The sequence below is a fragment of the Vespa mandarinia genome, chromosome 15, assembly GCF_050613455.1.
Source record: "Vespa mandarinia isolate Hongniang chromosome 15, ASM5061345v1, whole genome shotgun sequence".
Taxonomy (NCBI): Eukaryota; Metazoa; Arthropoda; class Insecta; order Hymenoptera; family Vespidae; genus Vespa; species Vespa mandarinia.
The window spans coordinates 4,580,001-4,607,952 of record NC_140824.1 but is presented as its reverse complement, the minus strand read 5'-3'; the positions used below and the strand labels follow the sequence as shown (position 1 = coordinate 4,607,952).

The 27,952-nt window shown below is 28.6% G+C and overlaps 1 protein-coding gene and 1 long non-coding RNA gene across 6 annotated transcripts; both read left to right on the top strand.

The window, feature by feature from the left end:
• The first annotated feature begins 1,671 nt into the window (after window positions 1-1,671).
• Window positions 1,672-23,108, top strand: LOC118449736 (KICSTOR complex protein SZT2). Of its 5 annotated transcripts, none has more exons than XM_035884665.2 (25): window positions 1,692-3,859; window positions 3,937-4,254; window positions 4,336-4,413; window positions 4,488-4,890; window positions 4,975-5,195; window positions 5,281-5,668; window positions 5,745-5,994; window positions 6,088-6,828; window positions 6,945-7,141; window positions 7,213-7,376; window positions 13,421-13,718; window positions 14,308-14,493; window positions 14,778-15,308; window positions 15,462-15,841; window positions 15,928-16,021; window positions 16,087-16,926; window positions 17,129-17,402; window positions 17,492-19,431; window positions 19,538-19,632; window positions 19,772-20,195; window positions 20,366-20,741; window positions 20,871-21,036; window positions 21,136-21,352; window positions 21,460-22,571; window positions 22,675-23,095. In XM_035884665.2, the coding sequence occupies exons 1-25, from the start codon at window positions 3,839-3,841 to the stop codon at window positions 22,807-22,809; spliced, it is 9,849 nt and encodes a 3,282-aa protein (XP_035740558.1). In that variant the 5' UTR covers window positions 1,692-3,838; the 3' UTR covers window positions 22,810-23,095. The 5 variants fall into 5 exon arrangements, 4 of the variants coding, with proteins under 4 accessions (XP_085517547.1, XP_035740559.1, XP_035740558.1 ...); XM_035884664.2 differs by having other exon boundaries at window positions 14,748-15,308; window positions 22,675-23,094; XM_035884666.2 differs by lacking the exons at window positions 21,136-21,352; window positions 21,460-22,571 and having other exon boundaries at window positions 1,681-3,859; window positions 14,748-15,308; window positions 22,675-23,108.
• On the top strand, window positions 10,032-12,524 carry LOC146872520 (uncharacterized). The gene is made up of 2 exons (XR_014982990.1): window positions 10,032-11,531; window positions 11,857-12,524. It is a non-coding gene; the product is annotated as an uncharacterized LOC146872520 (long non-coding RNA).
• Window positions 23,109-27,952: the final 4,844 nt, after the last annotated feature.

Here is a 27,952-nt window from a genome sequence, read left to right as displayed (position 1 = left end):
ATATATATATATATATATATATATATATATATATATATATATATATATATACATATATTTAAACGCCGAATATTGAAGTGCTTGTTAGCTTAAAATATTAGAGGAAAAAAAAAAGAGGAAAGGAGAGAGAAAAAAAGAAATAAGCGCAAAGTGTTGTTTAAGTATTTTGTATTTGCCACCCTTATTATTTTTCTTTTTGTTTTTTTTCCTTTCTTTCTGCCGGCATATAGAGTGTCCTAAAAAGTAAAGCTTTTTGACCCATATTTCAGGAGAAATGTCGAGAGAATTCAATGGAGCGATTCTTGGTTTTTCTTTTCTTCCATAAAATTACTAACTTTGTTAAAGTAAGCGATTAGAAAACAAAGAAGGAAAGAAAAAAATAAACTAAATACAGTTAGTTTATTTGAGAGATATTCAAGATTAAATAGATTGTTTTACATCTTCCGTATTGTATAATAAATAAATGGAGAATCGACTTGAGGATCCCATAGCATAGGTATGTTTAAGCGATTACAGTGATCGCGTTCATTGGTTCCTATTATAAAAAAAAAATTGTTTTACGAAATCCTAAGGATACGCTCCTGAAATATAGGTTTAAACCATTTGAGTCGAATCCAGTGTAATAACGACAAAGAAAATAAAACGGAAACGTCCGAGTGAGCACGCGTGACCTCTTTTTTACGTTTCTCTCTTCTTTTTGTGAATTGGATAAAAAAAAAAAAGAAAAGAAAAGAAAAAGGAAAAGAGCGATTATTAATGGACGTTGACGATTGACAAGCAACAAGAAATAAAATAAATAAATAAATAAAAATAAAATTAATGATAATAACAAAAAAGAGAGAGAAGGAAAAACGTGAATTGGTAGTAGAAGAAGAGGAAGAAGAAGAAGAAGAAGAAGAAGAAAAATAAAAAAAATAAAAAAAAAAATAAAAAAGAAACCGTACTATACATATATATATATATATATATATACACATATATATATATAAAGATGATTAAATATAATAATCAACTAACAAGGCTGAAGAGTGTGTGTTTTACATCATATCTATTAAACTTAATTAATCATGAAAGGATATATCAATATAATATATAATTCAAGCGAAAATATGTGAAAAATAAAAATGGGCACCGCATTAATGCCACGCAAAATGCAATACATATGAGAGAATATTATAAAAATATATTATATTATTATTGAAAAATATACATATATATATATATGTATGAATATATATATATATATGTATACATACATATTAATAATGTATATTATAAGTATACACCTATTACGTCCGTCTGCAAAGTCTATTAGAAGAATTTATCCTATCCTATTTTTGCGGCCCATGCACTTCGAATATATTATAAATATATAAATATATACATATTATATGTGTATGTGTGTGTGTGCATGTATACATATAGCATGATCGAAAAGATACTTTTTCATACTTAAGTGAGCCGATAAAGAACACGTTGTTGTATGTACGCACGAAGGACCCTGATACTTGATTTTTCAGGAATAATTAAAATAAAAGTTATATACATATATATATATATATATATATATATATATATACATATAGATACATATATATATATGTTTCCAGAAACGCTGCTATTGATTTGCAAGAAAAGGATTGATAGAAAAATAAAGGAAAATGAAAAAAAAAAAAAAAAAAGAAAAAAAAGAAATTACGTTGACGTGTAATGACGATAAACAGGGATGAAAGTGTATAATATTATATGTGTGTGCATGTGTGCGTGGGCGTGTAACACGTTGGTGTGCGTATAATCAGCTGATACGGTGACGTTAAAAGCCCTGCCCTGTTCGTCTGAAGGAAAAAAAAAAAAAGAAACGAAAATAAAAACAAAAGGAAAAACGATCTAAAGTGAAACAAAAAGATAAATAAAAGAAATATCTATCCGTCAGAAACTTTTCTTATCTGAATTCGACGGGCACGGGGAGAAAGAGCTATGAACGTTACTTCATATTGTAGTTGCATGCGAATCATTAACGATGAAAGCAATGGTGTTCCCTTCGTTCTTATTCTTCTTTCTTTTTTTTTTATTCTTTCTCTCTTCGTTTTTTTTTTGTTTCTCAACTATAAAATTAATCGCTTGCGAAATCTCTCCTCTCTGAAAAAACTTCCGCTCTGCTCGCTATGTATGTGTCTAATAGTAAAGAAGATTTTTACGTGTCGTCGATTAATAAAAATGAGAACGAAATTGCGAGGGTGCAATGCAAAAGTCAAATATGATTTTTTGCCTAAGGGAAAGTCGTCAAGTCGATAAGATAGAAAGAAAGAGCGTATGCGAACGCCGTCGGTACGATCATTTTCCTTATTATCTTATAAGAACGATAGAAAGAAATGGAAAAAAAAAGTTGTCGAGGGTAGGGGAAAAAAAGAAATAAAGAAAATGGAGTTCGTATTAGGCCTACATATAGCCATGTATCACACGTATCGATATCGTTCAAAGAGAATTGTTCAATCAAATGACTTTCGGTGTATGCGTTCCGTATAATATAAAGAGAAAAGAGGATAGAAAGGAAAAAAAAAATATGACGGAAGAATTTCAGCACGTAAAGCAAGAAAATAAATAGTAAAGAAAAAAGGTTTGCATGTCAATGCATACGTTTTTAAGAGCACACTGAAGATACGCTCTTGAAGGTACATCGATATGTGCACTTACGAGATTATTTGTAATTAATAATAACGATATCGTCCATATATGTGTATGCATATATATATGTATGTATTATATATATGTATATGTATGTATACATACATATATGTACAACACGCAGCGATATAAATTTATATGAACTGTGTGCAAGTGTGTGTCTCACATTGTGAAAGCATGAATAAATATGAGATTTTGTAAATCAGGTAATACTTTTCATATTCTAACCTAAATTAGTCGTCATTAAAGATAACGCATGTTTACTTTAATTCCTTATCAATCATGATTATATAATTATTTGACATTATTCCTTTTATTTCCGTGACAACATGTTAATGTAATAATTAAGAAGATAATCGTATTATTCGAATATATCGATTATTCATCACGATTTAAAATTGCCGCTAAGAATTTTTGCAATATGGTGATTATTGCGTCATCATGAAAGTTTTATCGTTATTCTGCTTTACCGACGTCATATTATTCCTTAACGTGTCTCATATAACTAAACAGTATGAGTGTGTTCGTCCATTTAAATGTGTTTAGTTTATATACGTATGGAAATAGAAAGAGCAAACAAATTAATCACAGATTTTTTGTTTCCTGGACTTTGACAATACGATGTTTTTTTAAAAATTCTTACAAATAATTATTACCCATGTACATAATATAAAGAAAATCATCGAGGAATTTATCGTACACGTATTTTAAATTGAAAGATATATTAAACTAGTACTATGAAGGTTATGAATGACACAAAACATATCGAAGAATTAAGCGTTACGAATTTTAGGATTGTTATTAATTGCGTTAAGAGATTGAAACGAGTAATATCGTTTCCCTCTATTTTCTTTAAGCAAACTTAATATTATTAATTTCAATGTCCTCAAATTATCGATGCATGATTTCATCGCTTCAGAGGTTATGTTACAAACGTATCTCTATCTATCTCTTAACATATATTAGAAAATGAATAGGTAGCAATGTGACCTTTGAACTGTAATGCGTATAAACAAAGTTTTGCCAATTCATAGTGATGCATTCTTTATTATCAAGATGATATACATATATTAACTTTTATGCAATAAAATGCAATGAAATTAATTTACTTCAATGTTAGGCTCACAATTGAAAATTCAAGCGAGCAGATGATATGGCTGAAATAAAGAACGAGGTAAACACGTTCAGATGTAATGTTACTTGTATTTTGTGGTGACTAATTTGTTTGATAAAATTTTATTATGTCGTTAGGAGAAAACTGTATTGGAAGCCGATACTGTGTTTTTGTTAATGAAAAGAGGATTTCCTATATCTCGTAATGTGAGAGCCCAATGGATGTTAGAGCATTTAGATTGTCTAATAGAAATTCAACAGCCTAGTACAAATTATGAGGATGCACCAGAGTTAGAAATTGTATCCGTATTACCAAATGGTTCACCTGGATCATGGTCATCCGATACTAGTCATCAATTTCTATATAAAGTTTTATGGACTACTTCGATAATATTTCTAGCGCATAAATACAGAATGGTTTTTAGTTTAGACCTAAGTCCATCGCTTGGTACTGTTGTAAGTAATATTTTTATATCGATTTTCTTCAAACGTTCAAATAATTTTATTAATTTTAATAATATAAATAATTTATCGTAGGATATACAGCATGGAGAAATTGTTATAGATGAGGTATATTTAGCTACAAAAAGATGTCTTGAGGGAATAACTAAGCCGGTAATTATGATTATATATTTTTCATGTTTAACAAAAATTTACTTTAATTTAATCTATTTTCCCCATATCTGCAGTTTACTATTCCAGGAAGTAAACGTATATTACAACCAGAGATTTTTGTGACAGTGATAGCTCATACTCCATTTCTTACAAGCCCGTCGCAACAAGTATTAATTCAAGGATGGCTGCTTACTGCCAATAATGTTAATCATTTAATTCAACATTTGGAAAAGCAATTAAATTTGTTGGAAGAAAAGGTATCATTTGTAGCTGCCATCGCGAATCAACAATTGGAAACTTTGAAAGCAGAAAATGAGCGTTTAGTTGGAGGCCTGTTTGAAGATGGTACTAGTTATTATAATAAAAATAACAGTTGTCTCGGCAATACTGCCATGATTTTACCAGAAGCTAACTTCATTAACATGCTGCGATATGGAATGTTAGCTCTTACTTTGTTACCAGAACATAGCTGTGCGCGTAAGTTAATAAACAATAATTTTCCTGGAATAATAATATGAATAATTCCTTTTTTCTTTTTTGATAATTAAATGATTCTTACAGATCTGATTATTATCTCTGACGGGATAGTTAGCACAACTGACGTTCATGTGTTAGATTCAATTATGCAACAATTGCGTGCGACAACTATTGCGTGTAGTTTTGTACATGTTGGTAGTGTATATCATCCGCATTGTGCGGATGGATTAATACCTTATCAGGATCTCTTGTGTTTCCTTGCAGCAGCAACTTTAGGGAGTTACATGACATATATGCCACAAATTGTATGTAAATTTTCTTTCTCTTTACTATCCTTCATATCGTACAATATATAATCAAGATTTAAATGACGTTCTTCTAAATTATTAGGTACCTGAACATGGAGAGGATATAAATATGTATCATAAAAATTTCCTTTGTTGGCAATTATATCGTGACACATTAAGTTCCATTACCTCAACTAAACAGACCAAATGGCATTCTAATAATACATTTTTTTATGGTCACAAACCAGTTCATCTTCTTAGAAAGAAGCAGATTGACGATCAAGTTACGTGCACGTTAAGCAGTTTATTGTGTTGTCGCCTGCGCGAGGGATATTTAATAAAGAGAGCAATAATAAGGGATGACACTCTTGAAATATGTTTCGTTCTTTTATGGAAGAGCAATGTCTTTTTGGAACACTTGGTAACGTGTCCTTGGTCTTCTAAGTCCTTATCGGTTTCTAATACAATACAATATACAATTACCATAGAAGGTGAGATATATTAAAATGCGATAATTGTCATTTATCTTGAATTCTTAATTGTTTTGCCGAACGACCTTTGTTTTAGCGCCTTATGAATTTCTGCATGACATAACCTGTTTATCTAAAAAACCACTCAAATCGCAATATCGTCAAGGTGTTGTGTCACGCTTTTGGATAGCCATAAAATCATTAACCGAAAGTGACAATATGTTGGCACACTTCAGTTGGTTTCCTGGATCCGGTTGGAGTTGGTACAATATACCAGATACTATTAGAAGTGGAATACCTGTATTTAATTTATCGGCTCACCCTGTGCCTAATACTCTTCAGCTTAGGTAAATTATAGATCCAAAGTAAAACGTTTCTTTCTAATAAGGGATTAATATAAAAAGAAAAAAAAGTCAGTATGGATCTTTATGACTTTATAGCGATGCTGCCTGTCCGCAGTTTGGACAAATATGGCATCCAGTTGTTTCAATGGAAACTTTACAATGGGCCCGTTGGATGCACACGCAAAGAATTACATTGGTTTTATCGCACGATCGACCATTACCAAAGTATTTGCATCAAGCAAATCAAAATGGAAGATTTCAATGGATTCAATGTCGTCAAGCTGCCGCTATTCTATATGCCATGTTGAAAACTTGGGCAACATTTGTGCTAGTTGAGAATCACACATATGTTCAGTTTATATACAAAGAAGTAGAAAAGCCACCAGTAGCGTTTTCATTAATACGCGTTAATTGTAAGGCACTCTGTGTCGTCTTAAATATTGCATTCACGGGTGGGACCGAGGGTGGTGTCAGGCATAATGTCTTAGTCGATCTTATTGAAAGATTATCTCAATTGACTTTGCCAAATAGACCAATGGAATATCGTGAAACACTTTGTTGCACAGTCATACACAAACCTTTAGAGAAGATCTTGATACGTTATGAACGTGTACCTACCGATCCAAGTACTATAATATTTCCTGATATTGCGCATACAAATTCAAATAGAAATCCATCGATATTGACCAACAATCATACTACGACACTATCAAGATACTTGTATCACAATCGATGGTTGTGGCATGTGAAACGACCATTTGTACATATCGTACCTGGTATTACTTTACCACGATTGAACATCACAGCGATTGCTAGGATTCTCTCAACTATTACAAAGTAAATTTTTTTGATAGATCATTCCAATATCTAATTGTGCTTCGATTTTTATTCACGCGTCTCTCTCTCTCTCTCTTTCTCTCTCTCTCTCTCTCTCTTTCTCTCTCTTTTATTAGGATGCGTTTAGAGGAAGGCTTTTATTTCGCTTATTCAGCAGCTGGAATCATAAACATGGTACTGGAAATAAACATGCAAGGTCTTGGAAAAAATTCTGAACATTTCCCGTGCATCATACAATATATCATATTTCCACCTCAAATTGTACCGAATACAACTTTAGAACCGGATCAATCTGACGAAGATACTGACGAAGGTATTCTCTCATTGATCAGACAGACAGGATTATTAACAAACAAAAAAATAACAAAAGCGTAAAATTTGTAGGTACAGTGGACGGTGATCTTAGCACAGAAGACTGCGAGGGATCTGGCGATTTTCAAATAATCACAGAAATTTGGATCGAACCGCAATATGGTCACGTAGGCATGTTGACCAGACGTGCCGATGAATTCATGCATTCTCTGCAATATCATCAACTTCCTGACGCGGTAAGTGTCGTATCAACATTAATATTAATTTTCTTTTTCGTTTTTCCTTTTTCCTTTTGTTATACATTTATCAATTCCCATTGTTAATAGTTTCCTTTTATTACCTGACACACACGCACACACACACACACACACATATATATATATATATATATATGTATGTATACATGTATGTATAAATCGTTTTATATTTCGATGAATTTAATTTGTCGAAATGCACATTCAATCACCAGGATATCCTACGTGTTTATATCGATAAAATGAATCTAAGTACTTGAGTTAAAATGTTTCAAGAATGATAACGTATCAGTGTATAACATGTTCCTGTGATAGAGACGATTACGTAGGATTTCTTAAGAAAGTGGAACGTCGTAGTCGAAATAGATTTATTTCGAAGTCGAAGAAAAAGATTATGTCGATTAATTGCTTCTTACATTGTTGAATTTATTTCAAAATTTTCTGTCGTCTTAATTGGTATGCAAGGAAAAAGAAGAAGAAGAAGAAGAAAAAGAAGAAGAAGAAGCAGAAAAGAAAAAGAAAATGAAGGAAATTTGGAAGAATTAAAAGAGTTCTTCTCGTCGAAATTTTTAAATAACTCGATTGCACTCGATTGACGACGATGACAAAGAATAATTTGAATTCTTATCGTCGGACAAATCTCTCATAAACGAATTTGAAATGATACGATGAGCGTAACCTTGAAGAGGTAACACGCTGCGAACTTTGTAATGAACATTATCAGAAACAATATATCGTGGATTAAGAAAAGCAAAAGTTCAGTCACGTCGTTGTTATCGTTGAGATATGCTTTTGAAGTACCTCCTATCTTTACCTTTGATAGGATAGCAAAGATAAAGAGAAAGAGAGAGGTAATCGTAAGAAATAATAGAAATAAAAGAAATAAATGCTTATTTTCTTCTTGACGTTAATGTTAGAATTTAATTGGAAGAAAATTATTTTTCCTGTGTGGGATTATGGACCTCGCACAGAAAAAAAAAAAAGAAGAAAAGAAAAGAAAAAGAAAGAAGAAAAAAAGAAGAAAAAGGAAAAAGAAAAAAAAACCAAGAGAAGAATCAAATAAAGATAGTACAATAATTTCTCATACTCGCGTTCCGTTTTCTTTATCTTGAGCTAACTTGTGTGCGATAAGACGTTTGAATGGTAACGTATCAAAGTATATTTCGACCTAGAGGGACTGTAAGAGGTTTATTTTGCTAGGAACTTGCTCTCTTTATCAACTGGTAAGCGTTTACCGATACTCATATCAGAGATTAAGTTCCGTTATATATTTCATCATTTTAATCTAGATATGATTGGTAAAGGGAAAAAAAGAAAGAAAAAAAAAAAAAAAAAGAAAATAATAAAAAGAACGAAAAACGGAAGAAAAAAGAATAAAAAAAAAAAAAAGAAAAGGAAAAGAAGAATATGTATCACACGAGCAAAGAATTGATACGTTGAAGTTTTTGATATCACAATTGTTCCCATATATTTTTCTTTATTTTTCCTCTTTTTTTATTTATTTATTTATCTATATACGTAATCATTTCAAGCAAAATATATCGAATCAATCGGATTTTTTTTTTCTTTCTTATAAAACGAAAAAAACAATATGGACATAAATGTTCGCATAGAAATATCACATTATGTCGAAATATAGGTCTCGTAACAAAGTGCGAATAGCCGCTACTTTATCACGGATCTTATCTCTTCTTTCATTTCTGATAAAGACACTTGTCTAAGTTAACAAGTGCATCGATTTTCTCGAATTGTTTTTCGAACATCCTTTTTCTCTCCCTCCCTTCCTCCCTCTCATCTCTCTCTCTCTCTCTCTCTCTCTCTCTCTCTCTCTCTCTCTCTTTCTCTTTCTCTTTCTCTTTCTCTCTCATATATCTAAGAACAGAATAATAATTATTTAAAGGAAAAAAAGAAGAAAGTTACTCCAGCGCGAGTAAGCATAATATTCGTTCGATGCATAATATAGATAAATATTAATATCTGAATTAACACTCTTCAAGGATATTTGAATTTTATAACGATATCAGGACTCTTATCAGCAATCGATATTTGTCGAAGCGTTGATCGAACCGATTAAAATATAAAAATATCCGGAACGATATCCTTCAATTTCCGAAAACTTTCGTATCTTTGAGTATAACGCGTAATATCTCCCAACGTATAGATTCAACTGATAAGAACTGATTTATCTATTTTTTGTTCCCTCCTCCTCCTCCTCCTCCTCCTCCTCCTCCTCCTCATCATCATCATCATCATCATCATCATCATCATCATCATCATCATCATCATCATCATCATCATCATCATCATCATCATCATCATCATCATCATCATTATCATCATCATCATCATCATTATCATCATTATTATTATTATCATCGTCGTCCTCGTTGTCGTCCTCGTCGTCACCAACATCATTGATCTTTTCATGTATATTTACAGTTTTTATTTTTTACAAAGCTTATTTTTATATTTTTATTGGAATAAAAAATCCTTATTTATTTATTTATTAACATTCATCGCTTATGACAAATTCCATTTTTGTTTGTTACTTTGAAAATATTATTATGATCATAAGAATGAGAAAAATATGTATATATATATATATATATATATATAATTTCTCTTGATTCTCTTTTTTCAACCATTTCTTTTTGTACAATGAGTCAAAAAGAAAACTTTATCGATAATTTTATAACATAGTCGTCATTGGTTTTGGCCCGTCTTATGAAAATTGAAGATGGGGTTAGAAGAGTGATATATCCAAGAATACTAATTTAATACGAAGACACTTTGTTGCAATATTAAAGTACATATATACGTTGTTTTTTTTTCAACCGGTTGAAGAGAAAGGAAAACGAAAATTGAAAAATAGAGAGAGAAAGAAAGAGAGAGAGAGAGAGAGAGAGAGAGAGAGAGAGAGAGAGAGAGAGAGAGAGAGAGAGAGAGAGCAAATGTCTGCTACGAAAGTAATCGATCTTTCCATGGATCTATCGTCCATCGTTTCATACCTACCTGATCATGATCACGAAGAATCATGGAATTTTTCTTTCTTAAAATCACCCAATCATTATCATTCCAATTTAATGATAATGTTTATAGTACTGAAGGTAAAAGGATTGAAATGAAAAAGATTTAAACGATTAAAGAAATAAGAAAATGAACATAAAAAAGTAAAAAAAAAAAAAAAAAAAGAGAGAAAAAGAGAGAAAGAGTCAGAGAGTTGGGGGACGACTCTGTCCATCGCGATGTGTCGTTATCGTTATCAGGGTGGGGCTTCGATATCGATGAGGGCCTCCCTAACGGGATTTTCCTATCAGTTGTCTCTTGGCACGGTTACTTGCTTGTTTGCGCGCGTGCACGCACGCACTCACTCACTCACTCACGTACAAACCCTCTTACAATCTTAACACGTAAATGGTCAAATATTATAGATAAATTCTTGTATATGTATGTCTATGTTTGTGTGTATATCACACACATCAAACTCTTTCTCTCTCTCTCTCTTTCTCTCTCCTCTGCTCTTTCTCTCTCTCCTCTGCTCTTTCTTTTTCTATATACATATATTTTATATATATAGGGCCCAATGCACACGTTCTACTAGTACGGCCAACTTGGAGACTCACCTTTTTCGCTTGTAACATTAACGTGATCGACGTCGCACGCGATGAATCTCATTTTTCGAAATTCTCCTGCCAGTTTAGATATCTTTGAAAAGACGATTACGAGAACGATATGACTTTAGTATCATCGTATCGGCGTGTACGAACGAACGAACGAACGAACGAACGAACGAACGAACTTACTTACGAACTTATGAATGTTATATGGACCGTCGTTAACGGGAAAATTTCGGTGTGTGAAATAATATCTAAAAGGAAGGAAAAGGGAGAGGTGTGAAATTTTCGGATCGTCGTTTATTTTATTTCATTTTATTTCATTTTATTTTATTTTATTTTATTTTATTTATTCTGTTTTTTATATTCCTTTTTTTTTTTATTCTTTTTATTTTTTTTATTTTTATTTTTATATTTTTATATATTATTATTCGATAATGACTTCGTTGTCGAAGAGTCCGTGAAAAGTAAAAAGTATAAGGGAAAGGAAATATCAAAGAAAATTAAATTTATAATATTCGAGGTGATTTTTATTATTCTTCCTTTTTTTTTGTTCTGTTTTTTTTTTCTTTTTTTTTCTTTTTTTTCTTTTGTCATTTCTAATACCAAAATTTCGATACATTGTGATCAATTAAAAAAAGACAAAGTGATAATCGATTATTGTTAAGAATTATAAAAGAATGAACAAAAGAGAGAATTAGAATAAAATCGCGTACTGACTGAATACAAAAGAAATCTTATCTCGAAATCGATAGAATTTTTAAATCAAATTCATTTTAATAATCGACCGGAGTCAAATGATTTTCTCAATGGATTTTTTTTCACCATACTTTGCATTATCATCGTAGGTAGTGAACAGCTGATCGAAGGGATTGAGGATGATCGGCCATATACTTCTTACACGTACTTCTTCTTCTTCTTCTTCTTCTTCTTGCCAAGTTTTTGTGCAGTGTTAAAAAGAAAAGAGAAAGAAAGAAAAGAAAGAGAAAGAGGGATATAGCGAGTGGGAAAAAGGGAGAGATAGATAGAGAGAAAGAGAGAGGGAGAGGGAGAGAAAGAGAGAGGGAGAGGGAGAGAAAGAGAGAGAAAGAGGGAAAAAGGTTTGCCCGACCCTCAGTTGGAAGTGAGGATCTAGGCAGTGAGTAATAAAAGCTCTGATAACTTGCCAGATCTAACTCTTCCAGCTCAAGGTTGTGCGGATTATCGTCGTCGATCATCGAAATTGATTCTTCCGACTTTCTTGATCCAAGGAATATGATCTCGCGTCGAAAATAAAATAAGAATAAAACATATATATATATATATACATATATATGTATATATATGTGTATATATATCAGGTGGACCGGAAAGTAATGTCACTTTCTTAAATTAAATTCAAACGAATAAATTTTTAACAAGTTTTTATTTTTAATCACAATCAAATATCGACATGCGCAGAAACGACATTACTTTCCGATCCACCTAATATATATACATATATATATATATATATATATATATATATATATATATATATACATAGAGAGAGAGATAAAAAAAAATAATTAAAGATCTACACGCTTTGGAAACAGGTGTCTAGGTTTAAGTGGAGAAGTGGTCTCTACGCTTTGTTAATTAAGTGAGATTCAACTCCTCCAACTTATTCCTGGTTCTTCCTTGTCATCGTCCAATCGAAAATCTAATCGACTGTAATTATTAAATCCATATCAAGGATCGAAAGTTTCAAGCGAAATTCAACGTAGATTAAAATTTATGATATCTTTTAAAAATTTATTATTATCAAAAGTGATATTAATCGAACATTTAATCATGGATTACACGATCTTAGCTTAGATTAAGTCCTTTTAACTAAGAACGAATAAAAAAGACGAATAAAAAAATAAAAGAATCTCTGTAATTTTTTATTCTGAGCAAGCTTAACTCGAACGAACCGCATCGTATATGCAGACAAATTATAATAAATCGTTTATGAAAATTATTAATTATTTAAAATAAATTATTTATATACAGATATCTTGGGAAAAGAGAGAAAAGAGTAAAAGAAAAGAAAGAATGAAATATTAAAACAAAATTAACAATTTTAATTAAGAATAATAAATGTAATTCGTATGTACATGTGTGTGTGCGTGTGTGTGTTTAAAGCGATGTTACCACTTTCGTTGTTATTTATTTATTTATTTATTTATTTATTTACTTTCATGCTTTTGTATAACCATATAAAAATATACATATATACATCCTATCCTGGCAATCGACTAAGTACTACTTTACACGCATTAATTCACGATTCAACGTTACTTCTTTTATTTGTTTGTTTACGTTATAAAATTTTTTATTTATTTTTCCCTATACATATGCATTATATTTATAATATGTATATATTATATATGATCGATATAATGATGATAGATCGCTCGCATAGACGAAGAATGCGTAAACGCTCTGCTAACTCTCGAGTACCTGATTCAACTCTGTCAAGTAACAGCAATGGAAAATGGGAACGAAGTTATTTCTGGTCAGGGCTTTCAAACTTTAAGGACGAGCGATCGTAGCGTAGATTCTAATGGACACGCGAACACGACAGGATGCTTCAAAGGATCGACGATGATCGACGAAAGGATTCATCACATGCACTTTAGCTTCGATGCTCTCAGCATTCTACCTAAGTGCCAACAAGGCGAACTCTTGTTCTCCATGTTTGCTAATGGTTCGAGTTGGATCTTCCTTTTTTTTTTTATTTTTGTCCGATTAGAATTTCATCGACGATTCTAAAATTATCGTCATTATTATTATTATTATTATTATTATTATTATTATTATTATTATTATTATTATTATTATTATTATTATTATTATTAGTATTATTATTATTATTATTATTATTATTATTATTATTATCTTTTTTCTTCCTCTTTTTAGTTTTTTTTTTTTTCGATAATAATAAAATAGTTTAGTTTGAACCGATGTATACCGTATCGTGATTTTTATAATAACGGTAACATAGATTAAATTTTCCTTTTTTTTTTTTCCTTCGTTTCGTAAGAATGATTACGTTGCAATCACGTTTTTATCTGATTGGATTTTAAGACGATTCTAAAATTATTATTATCTTTATTCTTCAAGATTTTTTTTCTTAAGTAATCGCGGCCGAATTTATAACGTACAGTGATCTTTATAATACTGATTTTATTGTCTTTAGAATGATTAGAATTTTTTTCATTTATTTATTTATTTATTTCGTTATCTTTATTTAATGAAACTGATATTTTGATGATAATTAGATGACGATTCGTTAGGTTCCGATCATGCCGAGGAAGGAAGACAAAGTGCTAACAAGATTCTAATGGAAGGATTTCTCAAACGCGTTAAACATTTACATAATAAAGAACTTCAGTTGACGAGTACGCAGTCGCAAAAATTTACCGAGATGCTTTTGAATAGACCTCGCGACGAGGAATCTAATTTGGCATATTTTTCGAAAGGTAAACGACAACGTATGACGTTTCTACGTTGCTTTATTAAAAAACACCGTAGTAGTAATAGTAATAGTAGTAGTAGTACACTTAAAAAAAAAAAAAAGAAAAGAAAAGAAAAAGAAAAATTACGCGTTAGAAATAGGAAAAAAAAAAGAAATAATTTAATAAAAATAATTACAAATGTATGACGAAATATTCCTTTTGATTAATTTTGCAATGGAAGGAAAAAAGGAGAAAGAAATAGTTGAATTTCTTTTCAGAACGATATAAAAAAAATGAGATTCCTTCAGATTATCATCCTCATTGGCGTTGCTTCGTTAAAGGCATAAGTCCGACCCATGTGATAATGACTATATTGCCAGCATCAGAGAAGGACGTCTATCTAATAGCATTTCCTCAAAATCAAAACGAAAGTGATTTAAGCAATAGAAATAGCTTAGAGGAACGTCAATCGACGAACAATGACGTTAACGAGACTAATTCTTCTGACAATATATACGAAAAAAAATCTGACTCGTTCGAGCAAACCTCATCGGTTAATTCTAATTCTAATCGATCTAATACACCTCTCGACAACGCTAAAACTACCGAGTCCGAGGGTCTTTTAATTCCTGTTTACGTTTACAATTGTTCATTGGCATTATTGATCGATGCATTGATTGAAAAATTGGAATCACCACGTAACAAGGATATTTATCAGGATCATACGTTTCGCGTCGGTCAAAAAGATCGTGAAGAGTTTCTTCATTCAAAATTTATTAACAATATGAAGACCTCATCGCCCGAACCGAAAAGTGAAGATTCGGATAATGCAACAAGCGGTAGGTTCATTTATATAGAATGAATTAAAATTAAAAAAAAAAAATTATAATCATCAGATAAATGAAGTGTCATAACATAAAGATAATAATTGTATTTATTTATTTATTTATTTATTTATTTATTTATTTATTTATTTGTATTTCTTCTTTTAGATCAAAAAAGTCTGATGGAACATTGCAAGATGTTAAACTTCGCCCATTGTCATTGTTACGTAGCAGCAGTTTACAAATCTTTAGCACTTCAGAAACCACTCAGTTACGAGGACATGGAAGCAGCAGTCGAATTATGCGAGGAAAGTTTGATAGAAATCGATATAACTAATTATTTACAAACTGTATGCAGACATTTGAGTACATCCCAAGATGGTAACACGTTTGGTCAATTGAAGAGTAACGTTTGCTATGACGTCAAACCGTTGCACAATTTGATAAAAGACAAATTCGAGGGTATAATAACTGTTGCGTTCAGACCGGTACCAGCTCATTCAGAATTTTATTATTGCTCGCCATTGTGGATTTCGAAAAAGACCACCGTATGTTATTTTCCATGTTTAGATTTCATTATTTTTTTTCTTTTCTTTTCTTTTTCATGAACTCTATCAATTAATATTACTTTTAGGGTCGAGTTAATTCAGAGAGATCAGATAGTGACGATGATTTAGAAACGTTCGCGTTTCATTCGGAAATTAAATTGGACGACTCCTCTTGCCAAGGTATCGTTTTATTACGTTCTAGGATAATTATGAATCTTACTTGTATGTCGTTGATCGATTTATAGGAAAGGAAGATGGAGATGCAACGAGTACGAATGATTTTAGAAAATTACCAAATTGCGTCTATGCTGATTCATTTAATGACGATGAACTACGAGAAGACAATATATCCGATAAGGAAGAACCACTTTTCTTACGATTAAGTTGTTCGGTATATTTTCGTTCAGGTTTGAAAAGTACACCTGTCAATTTACTACCGACTTGTTTCAGCGAGATCGTTCAAAGAATGGACGTTCAGAAGGATGAAAATGAGACAGATATGAATTTGAATAATCTTAAGATTTCCTTAGGCATAATATGTTTGAATTTACCAAGAGAAGTCGTTGACGTTACTGCAAAACGTTCTAGAAACGTGAAAAGTAATAATAACTTTTATGACTCGGCTCTCGAGAATGTTCATGTTGAGTACGAACGTAATTTGTCTAATGAAAAGAAGTCAGAAAGTTTGCCGGAAAGTATGAAGCATCTTCCACTTTATCAGCACAGTGCCATCACCAGTTTGACCTATGAAATCGAATGGCTGCTGCAAGACGAAACGGCTACGGCACTTTTGGATCGATCACCGCCAACCGAAAGGACATTAAAGTTCGTAGCTCGTCACGTCTCAGAGTCTACCGAACGAACGAGTTGTTCTATGGACAAAGTGCCGCTACATTTCGTATTCCCATCGGAGAATAGCGTTACGAAGTTTTTAGAAGAGTTAAAAAAATTGCAAATCGATCGTTACTGCATTCAGCAAGAGGGTTCACTATTTTATTTTATTAAAAATGCGGAAGACCCATTCGAGGTGACTGCCGATAATGAAAAAGTTTCAAGTTTGAAGGATCATGCGTTAATCAGGAAAGGTAAAATAAAAGATAGGATCGTTACGATATATTCATAAGATAATTCATACGAAGAGATGATAACTTTATTGGAAGTTAATTATATTGGAGGGAATGATTAATTTCTTTTTTTTTTTTTTTTTTTTTTTTTTTTTTTTTTTTTTTTTTTTTTCTTTTTTCAAATTTAATTTAACTTAACGAGCGTATACAAACGTTATTGCAGACGATACTATCGAAAATATCGAACAAAACGTGTCTGTGGAAGTTCGTAATTCTGGTAGATTCGACACGGCCGATCCACCGGGTTGTTACTCCGACATTTCTAGCATAGGTGAAGGTAAAATAGGTACGGACGATGGTTATGAGGGTGATAGTAGCAATTCCGAAGACGATTTGCAATGGTTGATAGAACTTGACAGACGTAGAGATTGCCTTCCAAATTTTTGGCTAATTTTGCAGGTCGAAAGTAGCCACGTCAATGTATATTTTCACTGCAGGTTTGTTAACGATATGTCCTATGTATTTTCATTTGATATTGTTAATTATCCCTTCGTTCTTGTTAATTGATCATTCTCTGTTGAAAAAGATTTCTAGAACTGGTCTCGCCCGAAGTAGATTGTTACAAGCAAATACAAACGATGCTGGTGACGCAATTGAAAGTGATATGTCGTCGAGTGAACCAATACTTGCTTCTTCAAAATCTTCACGATACGCGCACGTGCGACGTACTTTTGGAACCGGAAGTAAACGAGGATCACGTTTGGAGAGGCGATACTAGCAGCGAGTCAGGTGGTTCGTTACAGAGCAATAGCTCGATCCTTAACTTTACAGCGGGCATGTTCCGTTGTCCTGTAGTTTGGGAAGTACCATTTTATCTGCATCCTCGTTTGAAAACCGGACCAGGAAGATCTGGTCTCTCTCGAGGTATAAAAGCGCTCCATGGTGTTTTGAATTGGTTCTCGGTAAACAATAGGAGTAACATGTTCGTTTATCAAGAAAATAATAAGAACGTGTTTTACTTGAGACTTCACGAACAGACCAACGATGGGAAGCCTCTTCAGAACAAGCTTTCAGAGAGCGATGAGAAACTTGCGGTTTCTAGGAGCAACAGTGCAGCTTCGTTGTCGCAAGCTAAAGGGATTGACAGTGCCAACGATCATTCTCTGTCTAATGACACAAGACCCAGAGTCCGATCTTTCGGTGAAAAAGAATCTGACATATTGAACAAGGCTGGGGATTCGATAATATTGAAGGTACACGGTATATCCGATGCTGGACCTTTGGTAAAATGCGATCTCGTGCAGGTTTTACAAAATCGTCTTGACGATGCCGTATTCGAAGTATTGTCCGTAATGTTGGCGCGCAATCCTATGTGCAAATTGACACCGGCCGACGTTCACTTCATTCAAAAACCATATAAAAATCCTGAATCCATAGTACAGTTATCCGTCCAACCGCATTGCCTATTACACATGGCAGCGTTAGGACATTATCTCAGACAAAATTTATTACAATTTCTATATATACCGAAATATACCGATCACAGAACCTGTTATCACTTTCAAGATTATTCTCAGCCAGAGGGTTCCACCAACAGGGTCGCCGAATCTGATATATTTTTATATAATCAAAGCCCATCGAGTGGTAGCAAAGGTATAGCTTGCATCGCTTTGGCAATCGCCGATTCCAAGAGCGAAACACGTCAGATCGACGAGGCATTGTGCGAAACGAATCTTCGTGAACGCTTGAAGAGCGAGAATTTTGAAAATTTGGTGTCTACGTCCATATGTACGAATAAGAGTAACGCTAAACAGCTGGTAGAATTTAGAATATGGAAACAGGGTCGGGTCAATTTAGAGGCATTGCTTCAAAAATTGTGCGCTGCTGTCAGATATGCAACTTGGGATTTGGTTACGGAATACAATCTTTTGTCTACTGCTCTCACCGAACCATTGGAATCTATCGATAAAGACAATTCGACGGATGATAAGGAAACTTTTCAACAGAACAAACAGATTCAATCGAAGGATCCTGAGAATATCGTCATAAATCAATACGAATTTGGCGAGGAAGGCAAACTCAATGAGATTTATCATACGATATTGACTAAATGGTTTAAATATGCTTTGGACGTTGGTGTACCCGCTGTTAAGAAACATGAGGTTATAATTCATCATAGACACTCGATTCCCGTTATTGTCAGAGAATTGCAAAATTTAATACGGGGCCACGCACCTGATACATCTAGCAGAGCATTCGTTTTACGCGATCGTCAGCCATTTCTCAGTGAAACAGTAACCTGTACGCCAAATCTCTTAGCGTTCTGTGAAAATACCGAGGCTAGAAAAAGATGGGTTACTAACGTTAACGAACGCGAGAGAACGTTATCTCCTGTTTATGTTTCGTGCGATTTTAGCAAACACGAGCAAGGAACTTATACGAATTGTATTTTGATCGCCAGAAATTTTTATCAATGGAAGGTTTCCTTTGGTAAGACGATCGAAGAGGAATTACTCGTTCCCAAAGGTAGAGAAAAATCATTATCAATTATCTTATTACTCGCATATGTTTGTAATGTAAAGCAATGATGTATGTGTACATACATACATATATATATATATATATTTTTTAGATCAAAAATTATTGCAAAAATTCAATCCATTGATACTACCGTCCGACTTTGTACCAAGACAGCGGATATTATTAGCTGAAATCCAAAGTGGCAATGTAAATTATCATACTCTTGTCCTCCGAATAAGAATTCTTCTCGATATAATAAAAAAAAAAAAAAAAAGAAAAAAAAAAGAAAAAAAAAATAAAAAAAAAAAAGCAAGAAAAAGAAAAAAACATGTTTATATTATTTCAGATAACGTTTTATATGTACAATTGGTCGAAAGAGAGATCAGAAAAATTTATCAAACAAACTACGAGTTTGGGTACTTGGCTGTCGTCGAGGTCGCAACTCTTCACGAATATAATAATGCAAAAGTTGGGTATATTTCATCATCAGCCAACGTCGAATTATCAACAGGGCGAACAAAATAATACGCAGTATTATCAAATCACCGATATGGAGAGTCTAACGAAATTTCCTCACGCCTCGCACGGTGAAAATAAATCAAGTTCCAAGCAACATGGTAGGAGTAATCCTTTGCCATGGAATCAGCTGGTCGGACAAGCTGCGAAAGAAACGGATAGCAATGTTTATCATTTGAACGACGATATTGATCCTGTCGTGAAAACGGCATACGACTTGCAAGATTTTCGTCATCGTGAAAGAAAAGCCAAAGGTTTGCCTAATGAAACTGTTGCGTGTGTATGTATGCAATCATCAATGTTCTATCATGTCGATCCAATGAGTATTATTAATTTTTTTTTTCTTTTTTTTTCCTTTTCTTTTTTTTTTTTTCCATTTTCTTTTTCATTTTTATACAGATATATAATTTTATTTATCTTTCAGAGGATATGAACAGATTATATACGATATGGCAGAATCGTAGTTCTGCCTCAAATATACCAGTTTGTTTCGATACATTGAACACGTTCAAACAACATTCTCGTTTGATACACTTCTGTCATACGCCTTTATTATTTTTACCAACGTGGCGTTTGCAGTCGGCCGCTACGAGAGATCACTCGTTAACGCCGCCGTGTTCTCTTGTCTCTAGTAACGTTGGTCAACAAGCGAACGAACAGACTCAATCGAAAGAGGACTCATCGAAGGACGTCATCGTGAAATGGCATAGAGAGCTTTGCAACTCGATGTTGACAGAATACAAACAGTACTTGCAAATTTTAGGATTCAGTTCGATTCAAGTCGAATCGCAAGACAAAACGTATGCTTAATTATCCTTCTTGTTTTCTTTCTTTCTTTCTTTCTTTCTTTCTTTCTTTCTTTCTTTTTTCCTTTTCTTCTTCTAAATAATCATCAAATTTTTTCTTTCTTCCCGTGTCGTACGACTCAGGGAGACGGAAAAGACGCCGCATCATACGCATTATTTAAAGAAATCAATGTTGGGTGGAGTTTTGTTGTTTGAAATTCACTTGGCCCAACCATTTTTCATTGCCAAGTTACGTGTCATCGAATGCAATCGTCTTTCAACGAAAACTAACAGCGCCATAATCAATCAGGTAAGTATTGTTAAATAAATAATCGCATAAGCATCGATTATTTTTATTTTCTTTTTTTCTTTTTCTTTTTTTTTTTTCCCCCTTTTTTTCAACTTACAGTTCGTCTTGAGCTTCGTGGATGCCTGTGATAAAATAAAAATCAATATGCACTTGCATTCGTTCACATACGATTTTCATTTACGTTGCATTCATTCTTACATAGCAGGCAAAGGTTTCTGGTCGTTACAACAGGGTTATCATCTGACTCATTTTCTCGATGATTTTAACAAATATTACAGCAAGGCACCTAACTACGCAAGAAATCTTGTTTACAGCGGTAAGATTTCGATTCTTTCGAAGGTCAATCGATATTGTTCGTCAAATCGTATTTTTTTCTTTTTTGGTTTTTTTTTTGTTTTTTTTTTCTCTTTCTTTTTCTTTCAGACGTGATCAATGTAAGAAATTTAGCCACGCCAGCTCGTATGTTATATACTTATTTATTAGCACACGAGGAAACTTATGGTATGCGAGCATTCGTTATGTCCAACGAACCTCAAGAATCTCAGGAAGGCGAATACGTTTTGTTTAAACTACAGAGCACACCGTTGGTCAGTTATTGCGACGCCCAAGACACCAGATATATCGACGACTTTGACGTTGCTCTGATAGTTTCTAGAATCGAACAGCCACCGGAGATAGAAAAAACGGAGATAACGTTGAAATATTATTTAATGTTAACGAGCAAACGTGAGCTCTATCCTAAACGAGATTTGGAGAATAATAAGCTTGGGAAATTTCGTACAGTTTATAGCGTTATCAAACTGGGTAACAATTCGCAGCCTGGAAATTCCTCGGAATCTAATTCGATTTCAATGGTAGTGCAACCGCCTATTGTTAAAAAAAGTTGTAAACGCGAAGCGAACAATCCAACGGATTCGGATTCACGTAACAGCGATTTAGATTCAAACGATAACTCGAAGGAATCCGATGAGAGAACAACTACGATAAACAATTTGGCACCGACGCCGCCGCCTGTACCAAACTCACCCTTAACGCAAAGTCACAATATCCTTAATACGTCGAGTTCGTCGTCGTCGTCACCGCAATTGGTACAGATACGTCAGGAATCCGTAAATTATTTGGGATATTATTCGTCACACGAACAATTGATGCAGCAATTGATCATGTCCCAAGCTCAGGCAGCTAGACGGCACATAATTGATATGATAGAACGTGGTGCTTCTCAATGCAGGACCCATCTGCTTTGGAACAAATTATTCGAAAATAAATCATCCATGACTTATACGGAATTCATGGAATTATGTTCATTGGCTCACGTCGAGCCACTTTCTCATTTGGAGCCTAGGCTAAGTTCGCTAACCAGCCAACCTGTTTCTTGGTATCAAACTTTGACTAAAGTTCTTCAAAATAAATATCAAGAATATCATAAACAATTTAGTACTGCCGATGGGAATATAACTCATCATCTTATATTACATCATCGTTCTCTCCAAGCGTTTACTATGTTGACGATTGATCTCCATACGTCCAGAGGGGTATAAACGTGTTAATTAAAAAAAAAGAAAGAAAAAGAAAAATATGATTCAATAATTTTTTAATCGATCGATAATTTCATACGATTTTTTATTATATTTTTAGGATTTATACGTCGTTTATCGTAAATCCGCCGAAGTCACAAATACACCCGTCAACATGGAAGATGTTTACAGTTTGATCGAAGGATTCATTAATGCCTGTTGTTTCCATTTATGGACTAGTCTGTGTAATCAATGATCAGACGTAAAAAATACTCGAACGACACATCGTGGATTTAATACGTACTTACGATTATTCAATATGATCATTAACATTGTATACCATCGTAAAAGTTGACATGTTCTAATCGATACGTTGGTATTCTTGTTATTGCTGTTGTTATAAAACTTTGCCGTTTCATCGATCGTTAATCATCGCTGCCATTGTCGTCGTTATTATTATTAATACTATTATAATTATTATTATTATTATTATTATTATTATTATTATTATTATTATTATTATTATTATTATTATTATTATTATTATTATTATTATTATTATTATTATTATTATTATTATTATTATTATTATTATTATTATTATTATTGTTATTATTATTATTATTATTATTATTATTATTATTATTATTATTATTATTATTATTATTATTATTATTATTATTATTATTATTATTATTATTATTATTATTATTATTATTATTATTATTATTATTATTATTATTATTATTATTATTATTATTATTATTATTATTATTATTATTATTATTATTATTATTATTATTATTATTATTATTATTATTATTATTATTATTATTATTATTATTATTATTATTATTATTATTATTATTATTATTATTATTATTATTATTATTATTATTATTATTATTATTATTATTATTATTATTATTATTATTATTATTATTATTATTATTATTATTATTATTATTATTATTATTATTATTATTATTATTATTATTATTATTATTATTATTATTATTATTATTATTATTATTATTATTATTATTATTATTATTATTATTATTATTATTATTATTATTATTATTATTATTATTATTATTATTATTATTATTATTATTATTATTATTATTATTATTATTATTATTATTATTATTATTATTATTATTATTATTATTATTATTATTATTATTATTATTATTATTATTATTATTATTATTATTATTATTATTATTATTATTATTATTATTATTATTATTATTATTATTATTATTATTATTATTATTATTATTATTATTATTATTATTATTATTATTATTATTATTATTATTATTATTATTATTATTATTATTATTATTATTATTATTATTATTATTATTATTATTATTATTATTATTATTATTATTATTATTATTATTATTATTATTATTATTATTATTATTATTATTATTATTATTATTATTATTATTATTATTATTATTATTATTATTATTATTATTATTATTATTATTATTATTATTATTATTATTATTATTATTATTATTATTATTATTATTATTATTATTATTATTATTATTATTATTATTATTATTATTATTATTATTATTATTATTATTATTATTATTATTATTATTATTATTATTATTATTATTATTATTATTATTATTATTATTATTATTATTATTATTATTATTATTATTATTATTATTATTATTATTATTATTATTATTATTATTATTATTATTATTATTATTATTATTATTATTATTATTATTATTATTATTATTATTATTATTATTATTATTATTATTATTATTATTATTATTATTATTATTATTATTATTATTATTATTATTATTATTATTATTATTATTATTATTATTATTATTATTATTATTATTATTATTATTATTATTATTATTATTATTATTATTATTATTATTATTATTATTATTATTATTATTATTATTATTATTATTATTATTATTATTATTATTATTATTATTATTATTATTATTATTATTATTATTATTATTATTATTATTATTATTATTATTATTATTATTATTATTATTATTATTATTATTATTATTATTATTATTATTATTATTATTATTATTATTATTATTATTATTATTATTATTATTATTATTATTATTATTATTATTATTATTATTATTATTATTATTATTATTATTATTATTATTATTATTATTATTATTATTATTATTATTATTATTATTATTATTATTATTATTATTATTATTATTATTATTATTATTATTATTATTATTATTATTATTATTATTATTATTATTATTATTATTATTATTATTATTATTATTATTATTATTATTATTATTATTATTATTATTATTATTATTATTATTATTATTATTATTATTATTATTATTATTATTATTATTATTATTATTATTATTATTATTATTATTATTATTATTATTATTATTATTATTATTATTATTATTATTATTATTATTATTATTATTATTATTATTATTATTATTATTATTATTATTATTATTATTATTATTATTATTATTATTATTATTATTATTATTATTATTATTATTATTATTATTATTATTATTATTATTATTATTATTATTATTATTATTATTATTATTATTATTATTATTATTATTATTATTATTATTATTATTATTATTATTATTATTATTATTATTATTATTATTATTATTATTATTATTATTATTATTATTATTATTATTATTATTATTATTATTATTATTATTATTATTATTATTATTATTATTATTATTATTATTATTATTATTATTATTATTATTATTATTATTATTATTATTATTATTATTATTATTATTATTATTATTATTATTATTATTATTATTATTATTATTATTATTATTATTATTATTATTATTATTATTATTATTATTATTATTATTATTATTATTATTATTATTATTATTATTATTATTATTATTATTATTATTATTATTATTATTATTATTATTATTATTATTATTATTATTATTATTATTATTATTATTATTATTATTATTATTATTATTATTATTATTATTATTATTATTATTATTATTATTATTATTATTATTATTATTATTATTATTATTATTATTATTATTATTATTATTATTATTATTATTATTATTATTATTATTATTATTATTATTATTATTATTATTATTATTATTATTATTATTATTATTATTATTATTATTATTATTATTATTATTATTATTATTATTATTATTATTATTATTATTATTATTATTATTATTATTATTATTATTATTATTATTATTATTATTATTATTATTATTATTATTATTATTATTATTATTATTATTATTATTATTATTATTATTATTATTATTATTATTATTATTATTATTATTATTATTATTATTATTATTATTATTATTATTATTATTATTATTATTATTATTATTATTATTATTATTATTATTATTATTATTATTATTATTATTATTATTATTATTATTATTATTATTATTATTATTATTATTATTATTATTATTATTATTATTATTATTATTATTATTATTATTATTATTATTATTATTATTATTATTATTATTATTATTATTATTATTATTATTATTATTATTATTATTATTATTATTATTATTATTATTATTATTATTATTATTATTATTATTATTATTATTATTATTATTATTATTATTATTATTATTATTATTATTATTATTATTATTATTATTATTATTATTATTATTATTATTATTATTATTATTATTATTATTATTATTATTATTATTATTATTATTATTATTATTATTATTATTATTATTATTATTATTATTATTATTATTATTATTATTATTATTATTATTATTATTATTATTATTATTATTATTATTATTATTATTATTATTATTGTTATTTTTATTGTTATTATTATTATTATTATTATTATTATTATTATTATTATTATTATTATTATCATTATTATTATTATTATTATTATTATTATTATTATTATTATTATTATTATTAACATCGTCATTAATTAATTTTAAATTTACGCGACTTGTATATAAAGAATACATAGACATTTTTCTGTTACGTACCAGCTGTACTCTACTGTCGTCCGACATTTTTGGAAATCTTGATAAGGATTACCTATTTCTGAAAAATTCCATTGGAATCGACAATAGCGTCGTTTAGAAATTTTCAAAATAAACCGATTCTCCTACCTTCTCCTCGAACACATATGTACAGTACATACATATGCAGATACGTGTACATATATATATATACTTGTAGATAAACATGAATACATAAAGAACTAAATCCATCAATCGATGCGCAACCGATTCCCAAAGCATATTTACAAATCCAAGAATCGTAGAATATGTAGAACAAGAGAACACATAATTTATGTAGAATACATACATATATATATATATATATATATATATATATATATATATATATATATATACTCTTTGTGGTATAGAAATTGAAGAAGTATCGAAGGCAGGTTAATTACTAACAAATTAGATTGTCCGGACTTCTTTTTGGGGCTTCCATGAAGGGAATCGAGAAGCCAACCAGGTGACACATCGCTTCAGTATTTTTCTATCCTCCGACTAGGTAAGTATTATTCTAACTCTTTCTCTCTCTCTCAATCTCTTTCTCTCTCTCTCTCTCTCTCTCTCGCGCGCGCGCGGTCAATCATAATTTTTCTTATTATTTTTCTTCTAATTAATAATCTGTGTAACTAGCGAGTGCGATCGATATTTATTAACTGAGGTGCGTTGTAATTATGTGTTTTTGTGGAAATTTTTTTATCAGCCTCCTCCCCTCGTTAACTTCGATGTTTACTTTGCTTTTCTAGATAATAGAAATCTCTTTTGAAAAATTTTGACAAGATTTGTTTGTTTATTCGAAAGAATATTTTGAAATAAATGAAAAGAAAAAGGATATTTAAGTAAAAAGATCGATGCATCCGGTAATATCGATCGATCACACGTTTTCAATTTAATGAAAAACATGATACGAATATTCTTGTCTGTATTTTTTTCTTTCTTTCTTTTTTTTTCTATAAAAAGTTAATCGTCCTTTTTTGCAATTATAATAATAAATTAACCATGACCATGATCTTTATAATATCTTTCTCTCTTTCCTTTATTTTTCTTTTTTTTCTTTCTTTTTTTTTTGATAAAAAATTAATTTGTTGTCAGGATCGCCAAAAAGGGCGATTGAAAAAGTAATAAATTTATTGAAAAAGTAATATTCTTTCATATATATTTTATCATACTTAAGAATAACGTGCGACAAAATATATATCTTTTAATATCTCAAATGACTCAGATCACTTTCATAAT